Below are 23,445 nucleotides of genomic sequence, written 5' to 3'. Positions count from 1 at the left end.
GTGTGGCCAACGCCCTGCGGTTTAATACCTGATGTGAACTGTCCAGGTGTGGCCAACGCCCTGCTGTTTAATACCTGATGTGAACTGTCCAGGTGTGGCCAACGCCCTGCGGTTTAATACCTGATGTGAACTGTCCAGGTGTGGCCAACGCCCTGCTGTTTAATACCTGATGTGAACTGTCCAGGTGTGGCCAACACCCTGCTGTTTAATACCTGATGTGAACTGTCCAGGTGTGGCCAACGCCCTGCTGTTTAATACCTGATGTGAACTGTCCAGGTGTGGCCAACGCCCTGCGGTTTAATACCTGATGTGAACTGTCCAGGTGTGGCCAACGCCCTGCGGTTTAATACCTGATGTGAACTGTCCAGGTGTGGCCAACGCCCTGCGGTTTAATACCTGATGTGAACTGTCCAGGTGTGGCCAACGCCCTGCTGTTTAATACCTGATGTGAACTGTCCAGGTGTGGCCAACGCCCTGCTGTTTAATACCTGATGTGAACTGTCCAGGTGTGGCCAACGCCCTGCTGTTTAATACCTGATGTGAACTGTCCAGGTGTGGCCAACGCCCTGCTGTTTAATACCTGATGTGAACTGTCCAGGTGTGGCCAACGCCCTGCTGTTTAATACCTGATGTGAACTGTCCAGGTGTGGCCAACGCCCTGCTGTTTAATACCTGATGTGAACTGTCCAGGTGTGGCCAACGCCCTGCTGTTTAATACCTGATGTGAACTGTCCAGGTGTGGCCAACGCCCTGCTGTTTAATACCTGATGTGAACTGTCCAGGTGTGGCCAACGCCCTGCTGTTTAATACCTGATGTGAACTGTCCAGGTGTGGCCAACGCCCTGCTGTTTAATACCTGATGTGAACTGTCCAGGTGTGGCCAACGCCCTGCTGTTTAATACCTGATGTGAACTGTCCAGGTGTGGCCAACGCCCTGCTGTTTAATACCTGATGTGAACTGTCCAGGTGTGGCCAACGCCCTGCTGTTTAATACCTGATGTGAACTGTCCAGGTGTGGCCAACGCCCTGCTGTTTAATACCTGATGTGAACTGTCCAGGTGTGGCCAACGCCCTGCTGTTTAATACCTGATGTGAACTGTCCAGGTGTGGCCAACGCCCTGCTGTTTAATACCTGATGTGAACTGTGGCCATGTCCAGGTGTGGCCAACGCCCTGCTGTTTAATACCTGATGTGAACTGTCCAGGTGTGGCCAACGCCCTGCGGTTTAATACCTGATGTGAACTGTCCAGGTGTGGCCAACGCCCTGCTGTTTAATACCTGATGTGAACTGTCCAGGTGTGGCCAACGCCCTGCTGTTTAATACCTGATGTGAACTGTCCAGGTGTGGCCAACGCCCTGCTGTTTAATACCTGATGTGAACTGTCCAGGTGTGGCCAACGCCCTGCTGTTTAATACCTGATGTGAACTGTCCAGGTGTGGCCAACGCCCTGCGGTTTAATACCTGATGTGAACTGTCCAGGTGTGGCCAACGCCCTGCGGTTTAATACCTGATGTGAACTGTCCAGGTGTGGCCAACGCCCTGCGGTTTAATACCTGATGTGAACTGTCCAGGTGTGGCCAACGCCCTGCGGTTTAATACCTGATGTGAACTGTCCAGGTGTGGCCAACGCCCTGCTGTTTAATACCTGATGTGAACTGTCCAGGTGTGGCCAACACCCTGCTGTTTAATACCTGATGTGAACTGTCCAGGTGTGGCCAACACCCTGCGGTTTAATACCTGATGTGAACTGTCCAGGTGTGGCCAACGCCCTGCTGTTTAATACCTGATGTGAACTGTCCAGGTGTGGCCAACGCCCTGCTGTTTAATACCTGATGTGAACTGTCCAGGTGTGGCCAACGCCCTGCTGTTTAATACCTGATGTGAACTGTCCAGGTGTGGCCAACGCCCTGCGGTTTAATACCTGATGTGAACTGTCCAGGTGTGGCCAACGCCCTGCTGTTTAATACCTGATGTGAACTGTCCAGGTGTGGCCAACGCCCTGCGGTTTAATACCTGATGTGAACTGTCCAGGTGTGGCCAACGCCCTGCTGTTTAATACCTGATGTGAACTGTCCAGGTGTGGCCAACACCCAGGTGCCAACGGTTTTAATACCTGATGTGAACTGTCCAGGTGTGGCCAACGCCCTGCTGTTTAATACCTGATGTGAACTGTCCAGGTGTGGCCAACTGTCCAGGTGTGGCCCCCTGCTGTTTAATACCTGATGTGAACTGTCCAGGTGTGGCCAACGCCCTGCTGTTTAATACCTGATGTGAACTGTCCAGGTGTGGCCAACGCCCTGCTGTTTAATACCTGATGTGAACTGTCCAGGTGTGGCCAACGCCCTGCTGTTTAATACCTGATGTGAACTGTCCAGGTGTGGCCAACGCCCTGCGGTTTAATACCTGATGTGAACTGTCCAGGTGTGGCCAACGCCCTGCGGTTTAATACCTGATGTGAACTGTCCAGGTGTGGCCAACGCAGCGCCCTGCAGGCTGCTGTTAACAGATAAGGTATATGTTGACCAGGGTTGGCATGTTTAACCAGGCAGGACACTTGAGTTCAAAGGTTACACTCATGCTCTGTGTTAGGAGTGGTAACCCTGTGGTATATGAGACCAACACTAGACTAACTGTCCAGGTGTGGCCAACGCCCTGCTGTTTAATACCTGAGTCGTAGCATGGTAGCTTTTCCTGTTTAATACCTTTTGTCCAGGTGAATTGTTTAATACTCTGTTAGCTAGGTTAGCTATGCTGTTTAATACCAGAAACTATGTTCAACGCCCTCGTTCAAATGGCAACTGTCCAGGAGGCATAGAAACGGTATCCTTTATAGAGCCTGTCTGACTGACTGGATACTCCAGGAACACAGAGCCTGACTGACTGACTGGATACTGTCCAGGTGTGGCCAATATAGAGCCTGACTGACTGGAGGTGTGGCCACTCTAGGTTTAATATAGAGCCTGACTGACTGGATACTCTGAGGAATATAGAGTGGCCTGACTGACAGGATACCTAGGAATATAGAGCCTGACTGACTGGATACTCTAGGAATATAGAGCCTGACTGACTGGATACCTGAGGAATATCCAGGTGTGGCCAGCCTGACTGACTGGATACTCCAGGAACACAGAGCCTGACTGACTGGATACTCCAGGAACACAGAGCCTGAATACCTGACTGACTGGATACTCCAGGAACAGATGAACTGCCTGACTGACTGGATACTCTAGGAACTATAGAGCCTGACTGACTGGATACCTGAGGAATATCCAGGTGCCTGACTGACTGGATACTCTGTCCAGGTGGAATATGTGGCCAACGCCCTGCTGTTTAATACCTGAGAGTCCAGGTGTGGCCAACCTGACTGACTGGATACTCTAGGAATATGATGTGAACTGTCCAGAGCCTGACTGACTGGATACTCTAGGAATATAGAGCCTGACTGACTGGATACTCCAGGAATATAGGTGTGGCCAACGCCCTGACTGACTGATACTCCAGGAACACAGAGCCCCAGGTGACTGACTGACTGGATACTCCAGGAACACAGAGCCCTGACTGACTGATGGATACTCCAGGAACACAGAGCCCTGACTGACCTGACTGGATACTCCAGGAACACAGAGCCTGACTGAATACTGGATACTCCAGGAACACAGAGCCTGACCTGACTGGATACTCCAGGAACACAGAGCCTGTCTGACTGACTGGATACTCCAGGAACACAGAGCCTGACTGACTGACTGGATACTCCAGGAATATAGAGCCTGACTGACTGGATACTCTAGGAATATAGAGCCTGACTGACTGGATACTCCAGGAATATAGAGCCTGACTGACTGACTGGATACTCCAGGAATATAGAGCCTGACTGACTGGATACTCCAGGAATATAGAGCCTGACTGACTGACTGGATACTCCAGGAACACAGAGCCTGACTGACTGGATACTCCAGGAATATAGAGCCTGACTGACTGACTGGATACTCCAGGAACACAGAGCCTGACTGACTGACTGGATACTCCAGGAACACAGAGCCTGACTGACTGACTGGATACTCCAGGAATATAGAGCCTGACTGACTGGATACTCCAGGAACACAGAGCCTGACTGACTGGATACTCCAGGAATATAGAGCCTGACTGACTGACTGGATACTCCAGGAACACAGAGCCTGACTGACTGACTGGATACTCCAGGAACACAGAGCCTGACTAACTGACTGGATACTCCAGGAACACAGAGCCTGACTGACTGGATACTCCAGGAATATAGAGCCTGACTGACTGGATACTCCAGGAATATAGAGCCTGACTGACTGGATACTCTAGGAATATAGAGCCTGACTGACTGGATACTCCAGGAATATAGAGCCTGACTGACTGGATACTCCAGGAATATAGAGCCTGACTGACTGACTGGATACTCCAGGAACACAGAGCCTGACTGACTGGATACTCCAGGAACACAGAGCCTGACTAACTGACTGGATACTCCAGGAATATAGAGCCTGACTGACTGGATACTCCAGGAACACAGAGCCTGACTGACTGGATACTCTAGGAATATAGAGCCTGACTGACTGGATACTCCAGGAATATAGAGCCTGACTGACTGGATACTTCAGGAATATAGAGCCTGACTGACTAGATACTCCAGGAACACAGAGCCTGACTGACTGGATAGTGCAGTCTTAACCTTGACTGGTATTGGCAGGAACATTGTCTACCCATCTGTTACCAGGGTGGGCTTTTCTCCTGACAGCATTGTTCTAGTGATAATGACATCTGATAGAGAAAGTGGAGACTGATAGAAATACAGCAATCAAAGACAGAAACCGGAGAATCAAACACTCAGACACCTTTTAAAATCAGGATTCGGCTGTGGACAATCATGCCTATTCAATCAGACAAATTAGGACCCCCCCCCCAAGAATACTCTACTGATAATTATAGTATGGTTTAAAAATCCATAACAAGTTCACGACAGACACTTGAGATGTCAAGAGATAGAGGAGGAGGAGAGAGGAAGAGGAGAAGAGTGGAGGAGAAGAGAGTGGAGGAGAAGAGACTATAACAGAGGAGAGAGGAGGAAAAGAGACTATAACAGAGGAGAGAGGAGGAGAAGAGACTATAACAGAGGAGAGAGGAAGAGGAGAAGAAGTGGAGGAGAAGAGGCTATAACAGAGGAGTGGGGAGGAGAAGAGACTATAACAGAGGAGTGGGGAGGAGAAGAGACTATAACAGAGGAGAGAGGAGGAGAAGAAGAGGTGGAGGGGAAGAGGTGGAGGAGAAGAGGCTATAACAGAGGAGTGGGGAGGAGAAGAGACTATAACAGAGGAGAGGGGAGGAGAAGAGACTATAACAGAGGAGAGAGGAGGAGAAGAGGTGGAGGGGAAGAGGTGGAGGAGAAGAGACTATAACAGAGGAGAGAGGAGGAGAAGAAGAGGTGGAGGGGAAGAGGTGGAGGAGAAGAGACTATAACAGAGGAGAGAGGAGGAGAAGAGACTATGACAGAGGAGAGGGAGGAGAAGAGACTATAACAGAGGAGAGAGGAGGAGAAGAGACTATAACAGAGGAGAGGGGAGGAGAAGAGACTATAACAGAGGAGAGAGGAGGAGAAGAGACTATAACAGAGGAGTGGGGAGGAGAAGAGACTATAACAGAGGAGAGGGGAGGAGAAGAAGGGGTGGAGGAGAAGAGGTGGAGGAGAAGAGGTGGAGGAGAAGAGAATATAGCAGAGGAGAGAGGTGGAGAAGAGTTGGAGGAGAAGATACTATAACAGAGGAGAGAGGAGGAGAAGAGACTATAACAGAGGAGAGAGGAGGAGAAGAGACTATACAGAGGAGAGGGGAGGAGAAGAGACTATAACAGAGGAGAGAGGAGGAGAAGAGACTATAACAGAGGAGTGAGGAGGAGAAGAGACTATAACAGAGGAGAGGGGAGGAGAAGAGACTATACAGAGGAGTGGGGAGGAGAAGAGACTATACAGAGGAGAGAGGAGGAGAAGAGACTATAACAGAGGAGAGAGGAGGAGAAGAGACTATACAGAGGAGAGAGGAGGAGAAGAGACTATAACAGAGGAGAGAGGAGGAGAAGAGACTATAACAGAGGAGAGGGGAGGAGAAGAGACTATAACAGAGGAGAGGGGAGGAGAAGAGACTATAACAGAGGAGAGGGGAGGAGAAGAGACTATAACAGAGGAGAGAGGAGGAGAAGAGACTATAACAGAGGAGAGAGGAGGAGAAGAGACTATAACAGAGGAGAGGGGAGGAGAAGAGACTATAAGAGGAGAGAGGAGGAGAAGAGACTATAACAGAGGAGAGAGGAGAAAGAGACTATAACAGAGGAGAGGGGAGGAGAAGAGACTATAACAGAGGAGAGGGGAGGAGAAGAGACTATAACAGAGGAGAGAGGAGGAGAAGAGACTATAACAGAGGAAGAGAGGAGGAGAAGAGACTATAACAGAGGAGAGAGGAGAAGAGACTATAACAGAAGAGGTGGAGAGAGAAGAGGTGGGAGGAGAAGAGACTATAACAGAGGAGAGAGGAGGAGAAGAGACTATAACAGAGGAGAGGGGAGGAGAAGAGACTATAACAGAGGAGAGAGGAGGAGAAGAGACTATAACAGAGGAGAGAGGAGGAGAAGAGACTATAACAGAGGAGAGGGGAGGAGAAGAGACTATAACAGAGGAGAGGGGAGGAGAAGAGACTATAACAGAGGAGAGGGGAGAAGAGACTATAACAGAGGTGGAGGAGGAGAAGAGGTGGAGGAGAAGAGACTATAACAGAGGAGAAGAGACTATAACAGAGGAGAGGGGAGGAGAAGAGACTATAACAGAGGAGAGAGGAGGAGAAGAGACTATAACAGAGGAGAGAGGAGGAGAAGAGACTATAACAGAGGAGAGGGGAGGAGAAGAGACTATAACAGAGGAGAGGGGAGGAGAAGAGACTATAACAGAGGAGAGGGGAGGAGAAGAGACTATAACAGAGGAGAGAGGAGGAGAAGAGACTATAACAGAGGAGAGAGGAGGAGAAGAGACTATAACAGAGGAGAGGAGGAGGAGAAGAGACTATAACAGAGGAGAGAGGAGGAGAAGAGACTATAACAGAGGAGAGAGGAGGAGAAGAGACTATAACAGAGGAGAGGGGAGGAGAAGAGACTATAACAGAGGAGAGAGGAGGAGAAGAGACTATAACAGAGGAGAGAGGAGGAGAAGAGACTATAACAGAGGAGAGGGGAGGAGAAGAGACTATAACAGAGGAGAGAGGAGGAGAAGAGACTATAACAGAGGAGAGAGGAGGAGAAGAGACTATAACAGAGGAGAGAGGAGGAGAAGAGACTATAACAGAGGAGAGAGGAGGAGAAGAGACTATAACAGAGGAGAGAGGAGAAGAGACTATAACAGAGGAGAGAGGAGGAGAAGAGACTATAACAGAGGAGGAGAAGGAGGAGAAGGAGAAGAGACTATAACAGAGGAGAGAGGAGGAGAAGAGACTATAACAGAGGAGAGAGGAGGAGAAGAGACTATAACAGAGGAGAGAGGAGGAGAAGAGACTATAACAGAGGAGAGAGGAGGAGAAGAGACTATAACAGAGGAGAGAGGAGGAGAAGAGACTATAACAGAGGAGAGAGGAGGAGAAGAGACTATAACAGAGGAGAGAGGAGGAGAAGAGACTATAACAGAGGAGAGAGGAGGAGAAGAGACTATAACAGAGGAGAGAGGAGGAGAAGAGACTATAACAGAGGAGAGGGGAGGAGAAGAGACTATAACAGAGGAGAAGAGACTATAACAGAGGAGAGGGGAGGAGAAGAGACTATAACAGAGGAGAGAGGAGGAGAAGAGACTATAACAGAGGAGAGAGGAGGAGAAGAGACTATAACAGAGGACAGAGGAGGAGAAGAGACTATAACAGAGGAGAGGGGAGGAGAAGAGACTATAACAGAGGAGAGGGGAGGAGAAGAGACTATAACAGAGGAGAGGGGAGGAGAAGAGACTATAACAGAGGAGAGGGGAGGAGAAGAGACTATAACAGAGGAGAGAGGAGGAGAAGAGACTATAACAGAGGAGAGGGAGGAGAAGAGACTATAACAGAGGAGAGAGGAGGAGAAGAGACTATAACAGAGGAGAGAGGAGGAGAAGAGACTATAACAGAGGAGAGGGGAGGAGAAGAGACTATAACAGAGGAGAAGAGAGGAGAGAGGAAGAGACTTTAACAGAGGAGAGAGAGGAGGGAGGAAAGAGACTATAACAGAGGAGAGAGGAGGAGAAGAGACTATAACAGAGGAGAGAGGAGGAGAAGAGACTATAACAGAGGAGAGAGGAGGAGAAGAGACTATAACAGAGGAGAGGGGAGGAGAAGAGACTATAACAGAGGAGAGAGGAGGAGAAGAGACTATAACAGAGGAGAGGGGAGGAGAAGAGACTATAACAGAGGAGAGGAGGAGGAGAAGAGACTATAACAGAGGAGAGAGGAGGAGAAGAGACTATAACAGAGGACAGAGGAGGAGAAGAGACTATAACAGAGGAGAGGGGAGGAGAAGAGACTATAACAGAGGAGAGAGGAGGAGAAGAGACTATAACAGAGGAGAGGGGAGGAGAAGAGACTATAACAGAGGAGAGAGGAGGAGAAGAGACTATAACAGAGGAGAGAGGAGGAGAAGAGACTATAACAGAGGAGGGAGGAGAAGAGGACTATAACAGAGGAGAGGGGAGGAGAAGAGACTGGAGGAGAGGAGAGACTATAACAGAGGAGAGGGGAGGAGAAGAGACTATAACAGAGGAGAGAGAAGAGAGAGGAGAGGGGAGGAGAAGAGACTATAACAGAGGAGAGAGGAGAGGAGAAGAGACTATAACAGAGGAGAGAGGAGGAGAAGAGACTATAACAGAGGAGAGGGAGGAGGAGAACAGAGACTATAAGGAGAAGAGACTATAACAGAGGAGAGAGGAGAAGAGACTATAACAGAGGAGAGAGGGAGGAGAAGAGACTATAACAGAGGAGAGAGGAGGAGAAGAGACTATAACAGAGGAGAGAGGAGGAGAAGAGACTATAACAGAGGAGAGAGGAGGAGAAGAGACTATAACAGAGGAGAGAGAAGAGGAGAAGAGACTATAACAGAGGAGAGAGGAGGAGAAGAGACTATAACAGAGGAGAGAGGAGAAGAGACTATAACAGAGAGGAGAAGAGACTATAACAGAACAGAGGAGAGAGGAGGAGAAGAGACTATAACAGAGGAGAGAGGAGGAGAGAGACTATAACAGAGGACTATAACAGAGGAGAGAGGAGGAGAAGAGACTATAACAGAGGAGAGGGGAGGAGAAGAGACTATAACAGAGGAGAGAGGAGGAGAAGAGACTATAACAGAGGAGAGAGGAGGAGAAGAGACTATAACAGAGGAGAGAGGAGGAGAAGAGACTTTAACAGAGGAGAGAGGAGGAGAAGAGACTTTAACAGAGGAGAGAGGAGGAGAAGAGACTATAACAGAGGAGAGAGGAGGAGAAGAGACTATAACAGAGGAGAGAGGAGGAGAAGAGACTATAACAGAGGAGAGAGGAGGAGAAGAGACTATAACAGAGGAGAGAGGAGGAGAAGAGACTATAACAGAGGAGAGAGGAGGAGAAGAGACTATAACAGAGGAGAGAGGAGGAGAAGAGACTATAACAGAGGAGAGGGAGGAGAAGAGACTATAACAGAGGAGAGGGGAGGAGAAGAGACTATAACAGAGGAGAGGGGAGGAGAAGAGACTATAACAGAGGAGAGGGGAGGAGAAGAGAAGAGGAGAGAGGAGGAGAAGAGACTATAACAGAGGAGAGGGGGAGAAAGAGACTATAACAGAGGAGAGGGGAGGAGAAGAGACTATAACAGAGGAGAGGGGGAGGAGGAGAAGAGACTATAACAGAGGAGAGAGGAGGAGAAGAGACTATAACAGAGGAGAGAGGAGGAGAAGAGACTATAACAGAGGAGAGAGGAGGAGAAGAGACTATAACAGAGGAGAGGGGAGGAGAAGAGACTATAACAGAGGAGAGGGGAGGAGAAGAGACTATAACAGAGGAGAGAGGAGGAGAAGAGACTATAACAGAGGAGAGGGGAGGAGAAGAGGTGGAGGAGAAGAGACTATAACAGAGGAGAGAGGAGGAGAAGAGACTATAACAGAGGAGAGGGGAGGAGAAGAGACTATAACAGAGGAGAGAGGAGGAGAAGAGACTATAACAGAGGAGAGAGGAGGAGAAGAGACTATAACAGAGGAGAGGGGAGGAGAAGAGACTATAACAGAGGAGAGAGGAGGAGAAGAGACTATAACAGAGGAGAGGGGAGGAGAAGAGACTATAACAGAGGAGAGGGGAGGAGGAGAAGAGACTATAACAGAGGAGAGAGGAGGAGAAGAGACTATAACAGAGGAGAGAGGAGGAGAAGAGACTATAACAGAGGAGAGAGGAGGAGAAGAGACTATAACAGAGGAGAGAGGAGGAGAAGAGACTATAACAGAGGAGAGAGGAGGAGAAGAGACTATAACAGAGGAGAGGGGAGGAGAAGAGACTATAACAGAGGAGAGGGAGGAGAAGAGACTATAACAGAGGAGAGGGGAGGAGAAGAGACTATAACAGAGGAGAAGAGACTATAACAGAGGAGAGGGGAGGAGAAGAGACTATAACAGAGGAGAGAGGAGGAGAAGAGACTATAACAGAGGAGAGAGGAGGAGAAGAGACTATAACAGAGGAGAGAGGAGGAGAAGAGACTATAACAGAGGAGAGAGGAGGAGAAGAGACTATAACAGAGGAGAGGAGAGACTATAACAGGAGGAGAAGAGAGGAGAGGGAGGAGAAGAGACTATAACAGAGGAGAGAGGAGGAGAAGAGACTATAACAGAGGAGAGAGGAGGAGAAGAGACTATAACAGAGGAGAGAGGAGGAGAAGAGACTATAACAGAGGAGAGAGGAGGAGAAGAGACTATAACAGAGGAGAGAGGAGGAGAAGAGACTATAACAGAGGAGAGAGGAGGAGAAGAGACTATAACAGAGGAGAGAGGAGGAGAAGAGACTATAACAGAGGAGAGAGGAGGAGAAGAGACTATAACAGAGGAGAGAGGAGGAGAAGAGACTATAACAGAGGAGAGAGGAGGAGAAGAGACTATAACAGAGGAGAGAGGAGGAGAAGAGACTATAACAGAGGAGAGAGGAGGAGAAGAGACTATAACAGAGGAGAGAGGAGGAGAAGAGACTATAACAGAGGAGAGAGGAGGAGAAGAGACTATAACAGAGGAGAGAGGAGGAGAAGAGACTATAACAGAGGAGAGAAGGAGAAGAGACTATAACAGAGGAGAGAGGGAGAAGAGACTATAACAGAGGAGAGGGAGAGGAGAAGAGACTATAACAGAGGAGAGAGGAGGAGAAGAGACTATAACAGAGGAGAGAGGAGGAGAAGAGACTATAACAGAGGAGGAGGAAGAGACTATAACAGAGGAGAGAGGAGGAGAAGAGACTATAACAGAGGAGAGGAGAAGAGACTATAACAGAGGAGAGGAGGAGAAGAGACTATAACAGAGGAGAGGGGAGGAGAAGAGACTATAACAGAGGAGAGGGGAGGAGAAGAGACTATAACAGAGGAGAGGGGAGACTATAACAGAGGAGAGGGGAGGAGAGGAGAGAGAGACTATAACAGAGGAGAGAGGAGGAGAAGAGACTATAACAGAGGAGAGAGGAGGAGAAGAGACTATAACAGAGGAGAGGGAGGAGAAGAGACTATAACAGAGGAGAGAGGAGGAGAAGAGACTATAACAGAGGAGAGGGGAGGAGAAGAGACTATAACAGAGGAGAGGGAGGAGAAGAGACTATAACAGAGGAGAGAGGAGACTTTAACAGAGAGAAGGAGAGAAGAGACTATAACAGAGGAGAGGGGAGGAGAAGAGACTATAACAGAGGAGAGAGGAGGAGAAGAGACTATAACAGAGGAGAGAGGAGGAGAAGAGACTATAACAGAGGAGAGGGGAGGAGAAGAGACTATAACAGAGGAGAGAGGAGGAGAAGAGACTATAACAGAGGAGAGAGGAGGAGAAGAGGTGGAGGAGAAGAGACTATAACAGAGGAGAGAGGAGGAGAAGAGACTATAACAGAGGAGAGAGGAGGAGAAGAGACTATAACAGAGGAGAGAGGAGGAGAAGAGACTATAACAGAGGAGAGAGGAGGAGAAGAGACTATAACAGAGGAGAGAGGAGGAGAAGAGACTATAACAGAGGAGAGAGGAGGAGAAGAGACTATAACAGAGGAGAGAGGAGGAGAAGAGACTATAACAGAGGAGAAGAGACTATAACAGAGGAGAGAGGAGGAGAAGAGACTATACAGAGGAGTGGGGAGGAGAAGAGACTATAACAGAAGAGAGAGGAGGAGAAGAGACTATACAGAGGAGAGGAGGAGGAGGAGAGAAGAGGTGGAGGAGAAGAGACTATAACAGAGGAGAGAGGAGGAGAAGAGACTATAACAGAGGAGAGGGGAGGAGAGGAGGAGGAGACTATAACAGAGGAGAGACTATAACAGAGGAGAGAGGAGGAGAAGAGACTATAACAGAGGAGAGGGGAGGAGAAGAGACTATAACAGAGGAGAGGGGAGGAGAAGAGACTATAACAGAGGAGAGAGGAGGAGAAGAGACTATAACAGAGGAGAGGGGAGGAGAAGAGACTATAACAGAGGAGAGGGGAGGAGAAGAGACTATAACAGAGGAGAGGGGAGGAGAAGAGACTATAACAGAGGAGAGAGGAGGAGAAGAGACTATAACAGAGGAGAGGGAGGAGAAGAGACTATAACAGAGGAGAGGGGAGGAGAAGAGACTATAACAGAGGAGAGAGGAGGAGAAGAGACTATAACAGAGGAGAGGGGAGGAGAAGAGACTTTAACAGAGGAGAGGGGAGGAGAAGAGACTATAACAGAGGAGAGGGGAGGAGAAGAGACTATAACAGAGGAGAGGGGAGGAGAAGAGACTATAACAGAGGAGAGGGGAGGAGAAGAGACTATAACAGAGGAGAGGGGAGGAGAAGAGACTATAACAGAGGAGAGAGAAGGAGAAGAGACTATAACAGAGGAGAGGTCTCTTTAACAGATGGTACATGTTCTACACTGTAGGGTCTCTTTAACAGATAGGGTCTCTTTAACCTCTATTGGATGGGTGTCCCTAAACCGGGACGGTTGTTGCTAAGGTACGCTAATGTGACTAGAATGACGTTGTAAACAGCAGCCAAATTTCCGGGACATAGACATGTCTTATATGGGCAGAAAGCTTAAATGATTTTTAATCTAACTGTAGGGTCCAATTAGCAGTAGCTATTACAGCGAAACAATACCAGGCTCTGGTTTGATGGCACGATAAAAACAACATTCACCTTTGAAGGTAAATAATTTACTTACATTCAGTAATCTTACTCTGATTTGTCATCCTGAGGGTCCCAGAGATCAAATGTTGCATAGTTTTGTTTGATCAAATCCATTTTTATGTTAAAATGTAGGAATTGGGGACTAAAGTTTGACCCCAATGTTGTATCTGGCTCCACACCCACCATGTCCGGCCATCTAGATATCTGAAGGTTATTGTATAAGCTAATGATCCATCATGTATGACATTTCTGGGTGAGTGTAAACTAAAAAAATGTATTACCATAGCATTTTTGTATGTTCTCTATAGTTGAAAATGTATCAATTGACCAATTCAGCACATTTGGGCAAACTCCTGGTAGACATGAAAATATTGTGCAGTAATGTAATTCTTCACTGGATCAGTCTGAAACTTTACACACAAACTGCTACCATCTGGTGGCCAAAATCTAAATTACACCTAGACTCCTATCTGAAAGTATGACATTTCTCTTGCATTTCAAAGATGATAGAAAAATATTTTTAAAAGCATGTTTTAATCTTTGTATTATCTCTTACCAGATCTAATGTGTTATATTCTCATAAATACATTTCACATTTCCAGAAACTTCAATGTGTTTCCTTTCAAATGGTATCAATAATATGCATATCCTTTCTTCAGGTCCTGAGTTACAGGTAGTTCGATTTGGGTATGTCATTTTAGGCGAAAATGTTTTAAAAGAGGGTACAATCCTTATTAACAGACCATAAATGTCAGACAACCCCCTCTGCCCTTCCACTTGGTCAACCTGCTCAGGATTCCTCTGGCCTTCTCAAAAATCTGCAGCAGGTAATGTGAAACATGTAACTCACCACTGATACACGCGCACGCACACGCACACGCACACACACACACGCACACACACACACACACACACCTCATAGCCCCCACCTCCCAGGTCTAAGGGGGACCCTTCCTGTAAATCCACTGTCAAGATGGAGCTAACAAGATGCTCATTCCTAGTCAATCAATCAATCAAATATATATAAATATATAGACCTTCTTACATCAGCTGATGTCACAAAGTGCTGTGTAGAAACTCAGCCTAAAACCCCAAACAGCAAGCAATGCAGGTGTAGAAGCACGGTGGCTAGGAAAAAACTCCCTAGAAAGGCCAGAACCTAGGAAGAAACCTAGAGAGGAACCAGGCTATGTGGGGTGGCCAGTCCTCTTCTGGCTGTGCCGGGTAGAGAGGAACCAGGCTATGTGGGGTGGCCAGTCCTCTTCTGGCTGTGCCGGGTAGAGAGGAACCAGGCTATGAGGGGTGGCTAGTCCTCTTCTGGCTGTGCCGGGTGGAGATTATAACAGAACATGGCCAAGATGTTCAAATGTTCATAAATGACAGGCAGGGTCAGATAATAATAATCACAGTGGTTGTCGAGGGTGCAACAGGTCAGCACCTCAGGAGTAAATGTCAGTTGGCTTTTCATAGCCGATCATTCAGAGTATCTCTACCACACCTGCTGTCTCTAGAGTTGAAAACAGCAGGTCTGGGACAAGGTAGCACGTCCGGTGAACAGGACAGGGTTCCATAGACGCAGGCAGAACAGTTGAACCTGGAGCAGCAGCGCGACCAGGTGGACTGGGGACAGCAAGGAGACAGCTAGTCAGATGGCCAGACCCACATTCGCTTCAGACTCATCTCCTTAGCAGATGTTAAAGGCATCCAACTATTCTAATCAGATCGTGCTTGTCCTCTATGCACCTTTTAAAGGAAATGTTCCTGCATTGGCGGAGACCGCAATCACGGTAAAACGCTGTAGATAGATGCCCCCATTAACAACAGTACCTATTCCAAGAGTCTGTCTTTTCCTGAAAGAGAAGCTGCTTAAACTCCAGTATATCCTCCAACCACACCAAACCTAGCCCTCACTCCCACCTCCCTGGACAACAGATCCAAACCTAGCCCTCACTCCCACCTCCCTGGACAACAGATCCAAACCTAGCCCTCACTCCCACCTCCCTGGACAACAGATGCAAACCTAGCCCTCACTCTCACCTCCCTGGACAACAGATCCAAAACCTAGCCCCCTCTCACTCCCATCTCCCTGGACAACAGATCCAAACCGAGCCCTCACTTCCACCTCCCTGGACAACAGATCCAAACCTAGCCCTCACTCCCACCTCCCTGGACAACAGATCCAAACCTAGCCCTCACTCCCACCTCCCTGGACAACAGATCCAAACCTAGCCCTCACTTCCACCACCCTGGGAAACTCACTGGATCCAAACTATGCCACAAAACGTCTCTAACCAGGACACACAAATTCTGCTTCCTAGCCGTGTGTGTGTGTGTGTGTCTCTAACCTTTGAGGACCACCTCCAGTTCGTCTCGTAGGATGTCGAAGGTGCTGTATCGGGAGCTGGTCTCTGGGATGACGTTCTTCTTCAACCAGCCTCCACAGGCGTACTGGTAGAAGTTGTCACACGGGTCCACATTGGCATCCATGTTCTCTAACAGACGAGACGCTGGACAAAGACAAACACAGCTCATATTCTACCTCTGTGTGTGCGCGTGCGCGTGCGTGTGTGCGTGCGTGGGTGTGTGTGTATTTACCTGACTGAGTGCAGTCCGCCGTGGTGCAGACACCATCTAAAAAGGGGAAAACAACATAAATCAGACGGGTTATTTAAATGTAATAGGCACGTTATAGAAGGTTCCAGATTCTTTGTTGTCCGGTCTAGCAGCAGGCTACACAGAGAACAGCTGGATAGGGAAAACAGCTCAAATCGCACAAAATGGAATTTAAAGTTACAGATGAAATTCGGAATGACTCAGTTTCAATGTACAACATCTAAAGACCTGGATCACTATACTGAGACCCGTATCACTAAACTGAGACCCGGATCACTATACTGAGACCCGTATCACTAAACTGAGACCCGTATCACTAAACTGAGACCCGTATCACTAAACTGAGACCCGGATCACTATACTGAGACCCGTATCACTATACTGAGACCCGGATCACTATACTGAGACCCGTATCACTATACTGAGACCCGTATCACTATACTGAGACCCGTATCACTATACTGAGACCCGGATCACTATACTGAGACCCGTATCACTATACTGAGACCCGTATCACTATACTGAGACCCGTATCACTATACTGAGACCCGTATCACTATACTGAGACCCGGATCACTATACTGAGACCCGGATCACTATACTGAGACCCGTATCACTATACTGAGACCCGTATCACTATACTGAGACCCGTATCACTATACTGAGACCCGTATCACTATACTGAGACCCGTATCACTATACTGAGACCCGTATCACTATACTGAGACCCGTATCACTATACTGAGACCCGTATCACTATACTGAGACCCGTATCACTATACTGAGACCCGGATCACTATACTGAGACCCGTATCACTATACTGAGACCCGGATCACTATACTGAGACCCGTATCACTATACTGAGACCCGTATCACTATACTGAGACCCGTATCACTATACTGAGACCCGGATCACTATACTGAGACCCGTATCACTAAACTGAGACCCGGATCACTATACTGAGACCTGTATCACTATACTGAGACCCGTATCACTATACTGAGACCCGGATCACTATACTGAGACCCGTATCACTCTACCGAGACCCGTATCACTCTACCGAGACCCGTATCACTCTACCGAGACCCGTATCACTGTACCGGGACCCGTATCACTGTACCGGGACCCGTATCACTATACTGAGACCCGGATCACTATACTGAGACCTGGATCACTATACTGAGACCCGTATCATTATACTGAGAACCGTATCACTCTACTGAGACCCGTATCACTATACTGAGACCCATATCATTATACTGAGAGCCGTATGATTATACTGAGACCCGTATCATTATACTGAGACCCGTATCACTCTACTGAGACCTGTATCACTCTACTGAGACCTGTATCACTCTACTGAGACCCGTATCACTCTACTGAGACCCGTATCACTCTACTGAGACCCGTATCACTCTACTGAGACCCGTATCACTCTACTGAGACCCGTATCACTCTACTGAGACCCGTATCACTCTACTGAGACCCGTATCACTCTGAGACCCGTATCACTCTACTGAGACCTGTATCACTATACTGAGACCTGTATCACTATACTGAGACCTGGATCACTATACTGAGACCCGTATCACTATACTGAGACCTGGATCACTATACTGAGACCTGTATCACTATATTGAGACCCGTATCACTATACTGAGACCTGGATCACTATACTGAGACCTGTATCACTATACTGAGACCCGTATCACTATACTGAGACCTGTATCACTATATTGAGACCCGTATCACTAAACTGAGACCCGTATCACTAAACTGAGACCTGGATCACTATACTGAGACCTGTATCACTATACTGAGACCCGGATCACTATACTGAGACCTGTATCACTATACTGAGACCTGTATCACTATACTGAGACCCGGATCACTATACTGAGACCTGGATCACTATACTGAGACCCGTATCACTATACTGAGACCCGTATCACTATACTGAGACCCGTATCACTATACTGAGACCCGTATCACTATACTGAGACCCGTATCACTATACTGAGACCCATATCACTATACTGAGAGCTGGATCACTATACTGAGACCCGTATCACTATACTGAGACCCGTATCACTATACTGAGACCTGGATCACTATACTGAGACCTGGATCACTATACTGAGACCTGGATCACTATACTGAGACCCGTATCACTATACTGAGACCCGTATCACTATACTGAGACCCGTATCACTATACTGAGACCCGTATCACTATACTGAGACCCGTATCACTATACTGAGACCCGGATCACTATACTGAGACCCGTATCACTATACTGAGACCTGGATCACTATACTGAGACTAGTATCACTATACTGAGACCCGTATCACTAAACTGAGACCTGGATCACTATACTGAGACCTGGATCACTATACCGAGACCCGTATCACTATACTGAGACCCGGATCACTATACTGAGACCTGGATCACTATACTGAGACCCGTATCACTATACTGAGACCCGTATCACTATACTGAGACCCATATCACTATACTGAGAGCTGGATCACTATACTGAGACCCGTATCACTATACTGAGACCCGTATCACTATACTGAGACCTGGATCACTATACTGAGACCTGGATCACTATACTGAGACCCGTATCACTATACTGAGACCCGTATCACTATACTGAGACCCGTATCACTATACTGAGACCCGTATCACTATACTGAGACCCGTATCACTATACTGAGACCCGGATCACTATACTGAGACCCGTATCACTATACTGAGACCTGGATCACTATACTGAGACTAGTATCACTATACTGAGACCCGTATCACTAAACTGAGACCTGGATCACTATACTGAGACCTGGATCACTATACTGAGACCCGTATCACTATACTGAGACCTGGATCACTATACTGAGACCTGGATCACTATACTGAGACCCGTATCATTATACTGAGACCCATATCACTATACTGAGACCTGGATCACTATACTGAGACCCCTTCACTATACCGAGACCCGTATCACTATACTGAGACCTGTATGTTTATACTGAGACCTGGATCACTATACTGAGACCTGTATCACTATACTGAGACCCGGATAACTATACTGAGACCCGGATAACTATACTGAGACCTGGATCACTATACTGAGACCTGGATCACTATACTGAGACCCGTATCACTATACTGAGACCCGTATCACTATACTGAGACCTGGATCACTATACTGAGACCCGTATCACTATACTGAGACCCGTATCACTATACTGAGACCCGTATCACTATACTGAGACCCGTATCACTATACTGAGACCCGTATCACTATACTGAGACCCGTATCACTATACTGAGACCCGTATCACTATACTGAGACCCGTATCACTATACTGAGACCCGTATCACTATACTGAGACCCGTATCACTATACTGAGACCCGGATCACTATACTGAGACCCGTATCACTATACTGAGACCCGTATCACTATACTGAGACCCGTATCACTATACTGAGACCCGGATCACTATACTGAGACCCGGATCACTATACTGAGACCCGTATCACTATACTGAGACCCGTATCACTATACTGAGACCTGGATCACTATACTGAGACCCGTATCACTATACTGAGACCCGTATCACTATACTGAGACCCGTATCACTATACTGAGACCCGTATCACTATACTGAGACCCATATCACTATACTGAGACCTGGATCACTATACTGAGAGCTGGATCACTATACTGAGACCCGTATCACTATACTGAGACCCGTATCACTATACTGAGACCTGGATCACTATACTGAGACCTGGATCACTATACTGAGACCCGTATCACTATACTGAGACCCGGATCACTATACTGAGACCCGGATCACTATACTGAGACCCGTATCACTATACTGAGACCTGGATCACTATACTGAGACTAGTATCACTATACTGAGACCCGTATCACTAAACTGAGACCTGGATCACTATACTGAGACCTGGATCACTATACCGAGACCCGTATCACTATACCGAGACCTGGATCACTATACTGAGACCTGGATCACTATACTGAGACCCGTATCATTATACTGAGACCCATATCACTATACTGAGACCTGGATCACTATACTGAGACCCCTTCACTATACCGAGACCCGTATCACTATACTGAGACCTGTATGTTTATACTGAGACCTGGATCACTATACTGAGACCCGTATCACTATACTGAGACCTGGATCACTATACTGAGACCCGTATCACTCTACTGAGACCAGTATCATTATACTGAGACCCGTATCACTATACTGAGACCCGTATCACTATACTGAGACCCGTATCACTATACTGAGACCCGTATCACTATACTGAGACCCGTATCACTATACTGAGACCCGTATCACTATACTGAGACCCGTATCACTATACTGAGACCTGGATCACTTACTGAGACCCGTATCACTATACTGAGACCTGGATCACTATACTGAGACCTGGATCACTATACTGAGACCTGGATCACTATACTGAGACCTGGATCACTATACTGAGACCCGTATCACTATACTGAGACCCGTATCACTATACTGAGACCCGTATCACTATACTGAGACCCGTATCACTCTACTGAGACCAGTATCATTATACTGAGACCCGTATCACTCTACTGAGACCCGTATCACTATACTGAGACCCGTATCACTATACTGAGACCCGTATCACTCTACTGAGACCAGTATCATTATACCGAGACCCGTATCACTATACCGAGACCCGTATCACTCTACCGAGACCCGTATCACTCTACCGAGACCCGTATCACTCTACCGAGACCCGTATCACTGTACCGGGACCCGTATCACTGTACCGGGACCCGTATCACTATACTGAGACCCGGATCACTATACTGAGACCTGGATCACTATACTGAGACCCGTATCACTATACTGAGACCTGTATCACTATACTGAGACCCGGATCACTATACTGAGACCCGGATCACTATACTGAGACCCGGATCACTATACTGAGACCCGTATCACTATACTGAGACCCGTATCACTATACTGAGACCCGTATCACTATACTGAGACCCGTATCACTATACTGAGACCCGTATCACTATACTGAGACCCGTATCACTATACTGAGACCCGTATCACTATACTGAGACCCGTATCACTATACTGAGACCCGGATCACTATACTGAGACCTGGATCACTATACTGAGACCCGTATCACTATACTGAGACCTGGATCACTATACTGAGACCTGGATCACTATACTGAGACCTGGATCACTATACTGAGACCTGGATCACTATACTGAGACCCGTATCACTATACTGAGACCCATATCACTATACGGAGACCCGTATCACTATACTGAGACCCGTATCACTATACTGAGACCCGTATCACTCTACTGAGACCAGTATCATTATACTGAGACCCGTATCACTCTACTGAGACCCGTATCACTATACTGAGACCCGTATCACTCTACTGAGACCCGTATCACTCTACTGAGACCCGTATCACTCTACTGAGACCCGTATCACTCTACTGAGACCCGTATCACTCTACTGAGACCCGTATCACTATACTGAGACCTGTATCACTATACTGAGACCCGTATCACTCTACTGAGACCCGTATCACTCTACTGAGACCCGTATCACTCTACTGAGACCCGTATCACTATACTGAGACCCGTATCACTATACTGAGACCCATATCATTATACTGAGAGCCGTATGATTATACTGAGAGCCGTATCATTATACCAAGACTCGTATCACTATACTGAGACCCGTATCACTCCACTGAGACCTGTATCACTCTACTGAGACCTGTATCACTCTACTGAGACCTGTATCACTCTACTGAGACCTGTATCACTCTACTGAGACCCGTATCACTCTAGTGAGACCCGTATCACTCTACTGAGACCCGTATCACTCTACTGAGACCTGTATCACTCTACTGAGACCCGTATCACTCTACTGAGACCCGTATCACTGTACCGGGACCCGTATCACTGTACCGACACCCGTATCACTATACTGAGACCCGTATCCCTCTACTGAGACCCGTATCCCTCTACTGAGACCCGTATCCCTCTACTGACAGTGTTTCCCTTTCTAAAAGGAGGTATTTGGGTGTTTTTGGAGCTTTCATACCAGAGTCCCAGTTCCATGTCAGCAATGGAGAAGGAGAGCCCAGAGTCCTTGGTAAAGGACCGCGTCAGTGGCACTGTGTTATCCTCAAAGCAGGTGAAGAAGGTGTTTAGTTTGTCCGGAAGCAAGACGTCGGTGTCCGCGACGTGGCTGGTTTTCCCTTTGTAGTCCATAATTGTCTGGGTTTCTGTACAGCACTTTGTGACATCAGCTGATGTAAGAAGGGCTTTATAGATATATTTGATTGATTGCTTGATTGTCTGTAGACCCTGCCCACATACGTTGTGTGTCTGAGCCATTGAATTGCGACTCCACTTTGTCTCTATACTGAGGTTACCTGTTACCTGTTACCTGTTTGATTGCCTTATGGAGGGAATAACCTGCCTATTAGGCCATATTCCCAGTCACCTTACCACGGTTAAATTTGATGGTTCACCCCTTCAAGTTTTGTGCAAATGCTGCCATCTATCCATGCTTTCTGATTAGGGTAGGTTTTAATAGTCACAGTGGGTACAACATCTCCTGTACACTACCTAATGAAAATCAGTCACCACGTCTGTGGATTCATCTATGTTGCTCTCGGAGGTCAACCCGAAACATATCCCAGTCCCCAAGATCAAAACCATCTTGAAGTGTGGATTCCAATTGGTCAGACCAGCATTGAATAGTCATTAGCACGGGTACTTCCTGTTTGAGTTTCTGCCTATAGGAAGGGAGGAGTAAAAATGGAATCGTGATCAGATTTGCCGAAAGGGAGGGCGGGGGAGGGCCTTGTAGGCATCCTGAAAGTTGGAGTAGCAGTGGTCGAGTGTTTTACCAGAGCGAGTACCACAGTCTTGTAGAACCACATGTATTGGTAGAACTTCAGTAGGGTTGTCCTCAAATGTACTTTGTTAAAATCCCCAGCTACAATAAATGTGGCACACAGGATATGAGGTTTCCAGTTTGCATAAAGTCCAGTGAAGTTCTTTGAGGGCCGTCGTGGTTTCGGGGGGGAATATACACGGCCCGATAGAGCCATGTTTCCGTGAAACAGAGTATGTTACAATCCCTGATGTCTCTCTGGACGGAAATCATTGCCCTGAGTTAATCCATTTTATTATCCAGAGACTGAACATTAGCAAGTAATATACTCAGAAGCGGTGGGTGGTGTATAACACAAGTGTAATAACACAAAACATTTCCTGGGCTAATAATGTAAGAAATAAAGCATTAAAAAAACACTGCAAAGTTTCCTAAAAGCTAGAAGCACGTCAAATCGCAAAACAAAGTGTTTGGACCATTCTATAACATTACATAA

At 47.4% G+C, this 23,445-nt stretch overlaps 1 protein-coding gene across 1 annotated transcript in view; it reads right to left on the bottom strand.

Annotated features, from left to right (window-relative positions):
* The window catches only part of LOC118382731 (neprilysin-like), a 109,966-nt gene that overhangs the window by 68,880 nt on the left and 17,641 nt on the right, over nt 1-23,445 (bottom strand). The window contains exons 3-4 of the mRNA XM_052496842.1: nt 15,959-15,994; nt 15,709-15,870 (exon numbers count right to left, since the gene is read on the bottom strand). Coding sequence (XP_052352802.1) covers nt 15,709-15,870; nt 15,959-15,994 — 198 coding nt within the window. The remainder of the gene's footprint in view (nt 1-15,708; nt 15,871-15,958; nt 15,995-23,445) is intronic.

The sequence above is a fragment of the Oncorhynchus keta genome, chromosome 1 (genome assembly GCF_023373465.1).
Source record: "Oncorhynchus keta strain PuntledgeMale-10-30-2019 chromosome 1, Oket_V2, whole genome shotgun sequence".
Classification (NCBI taxonomy): domain Eukaryota; kingdom Metazoa; phylum Chordata; class Actinopteri; order Salmoniformes; family Salmonidae; genus Oncorhynchus; species Oncorhynchus keta.
The sequence above is the reverse complement of the archived record's forward strand: the minus strand, read 5'-3'. Positions and strand labels throughout refer to the sequence as shown.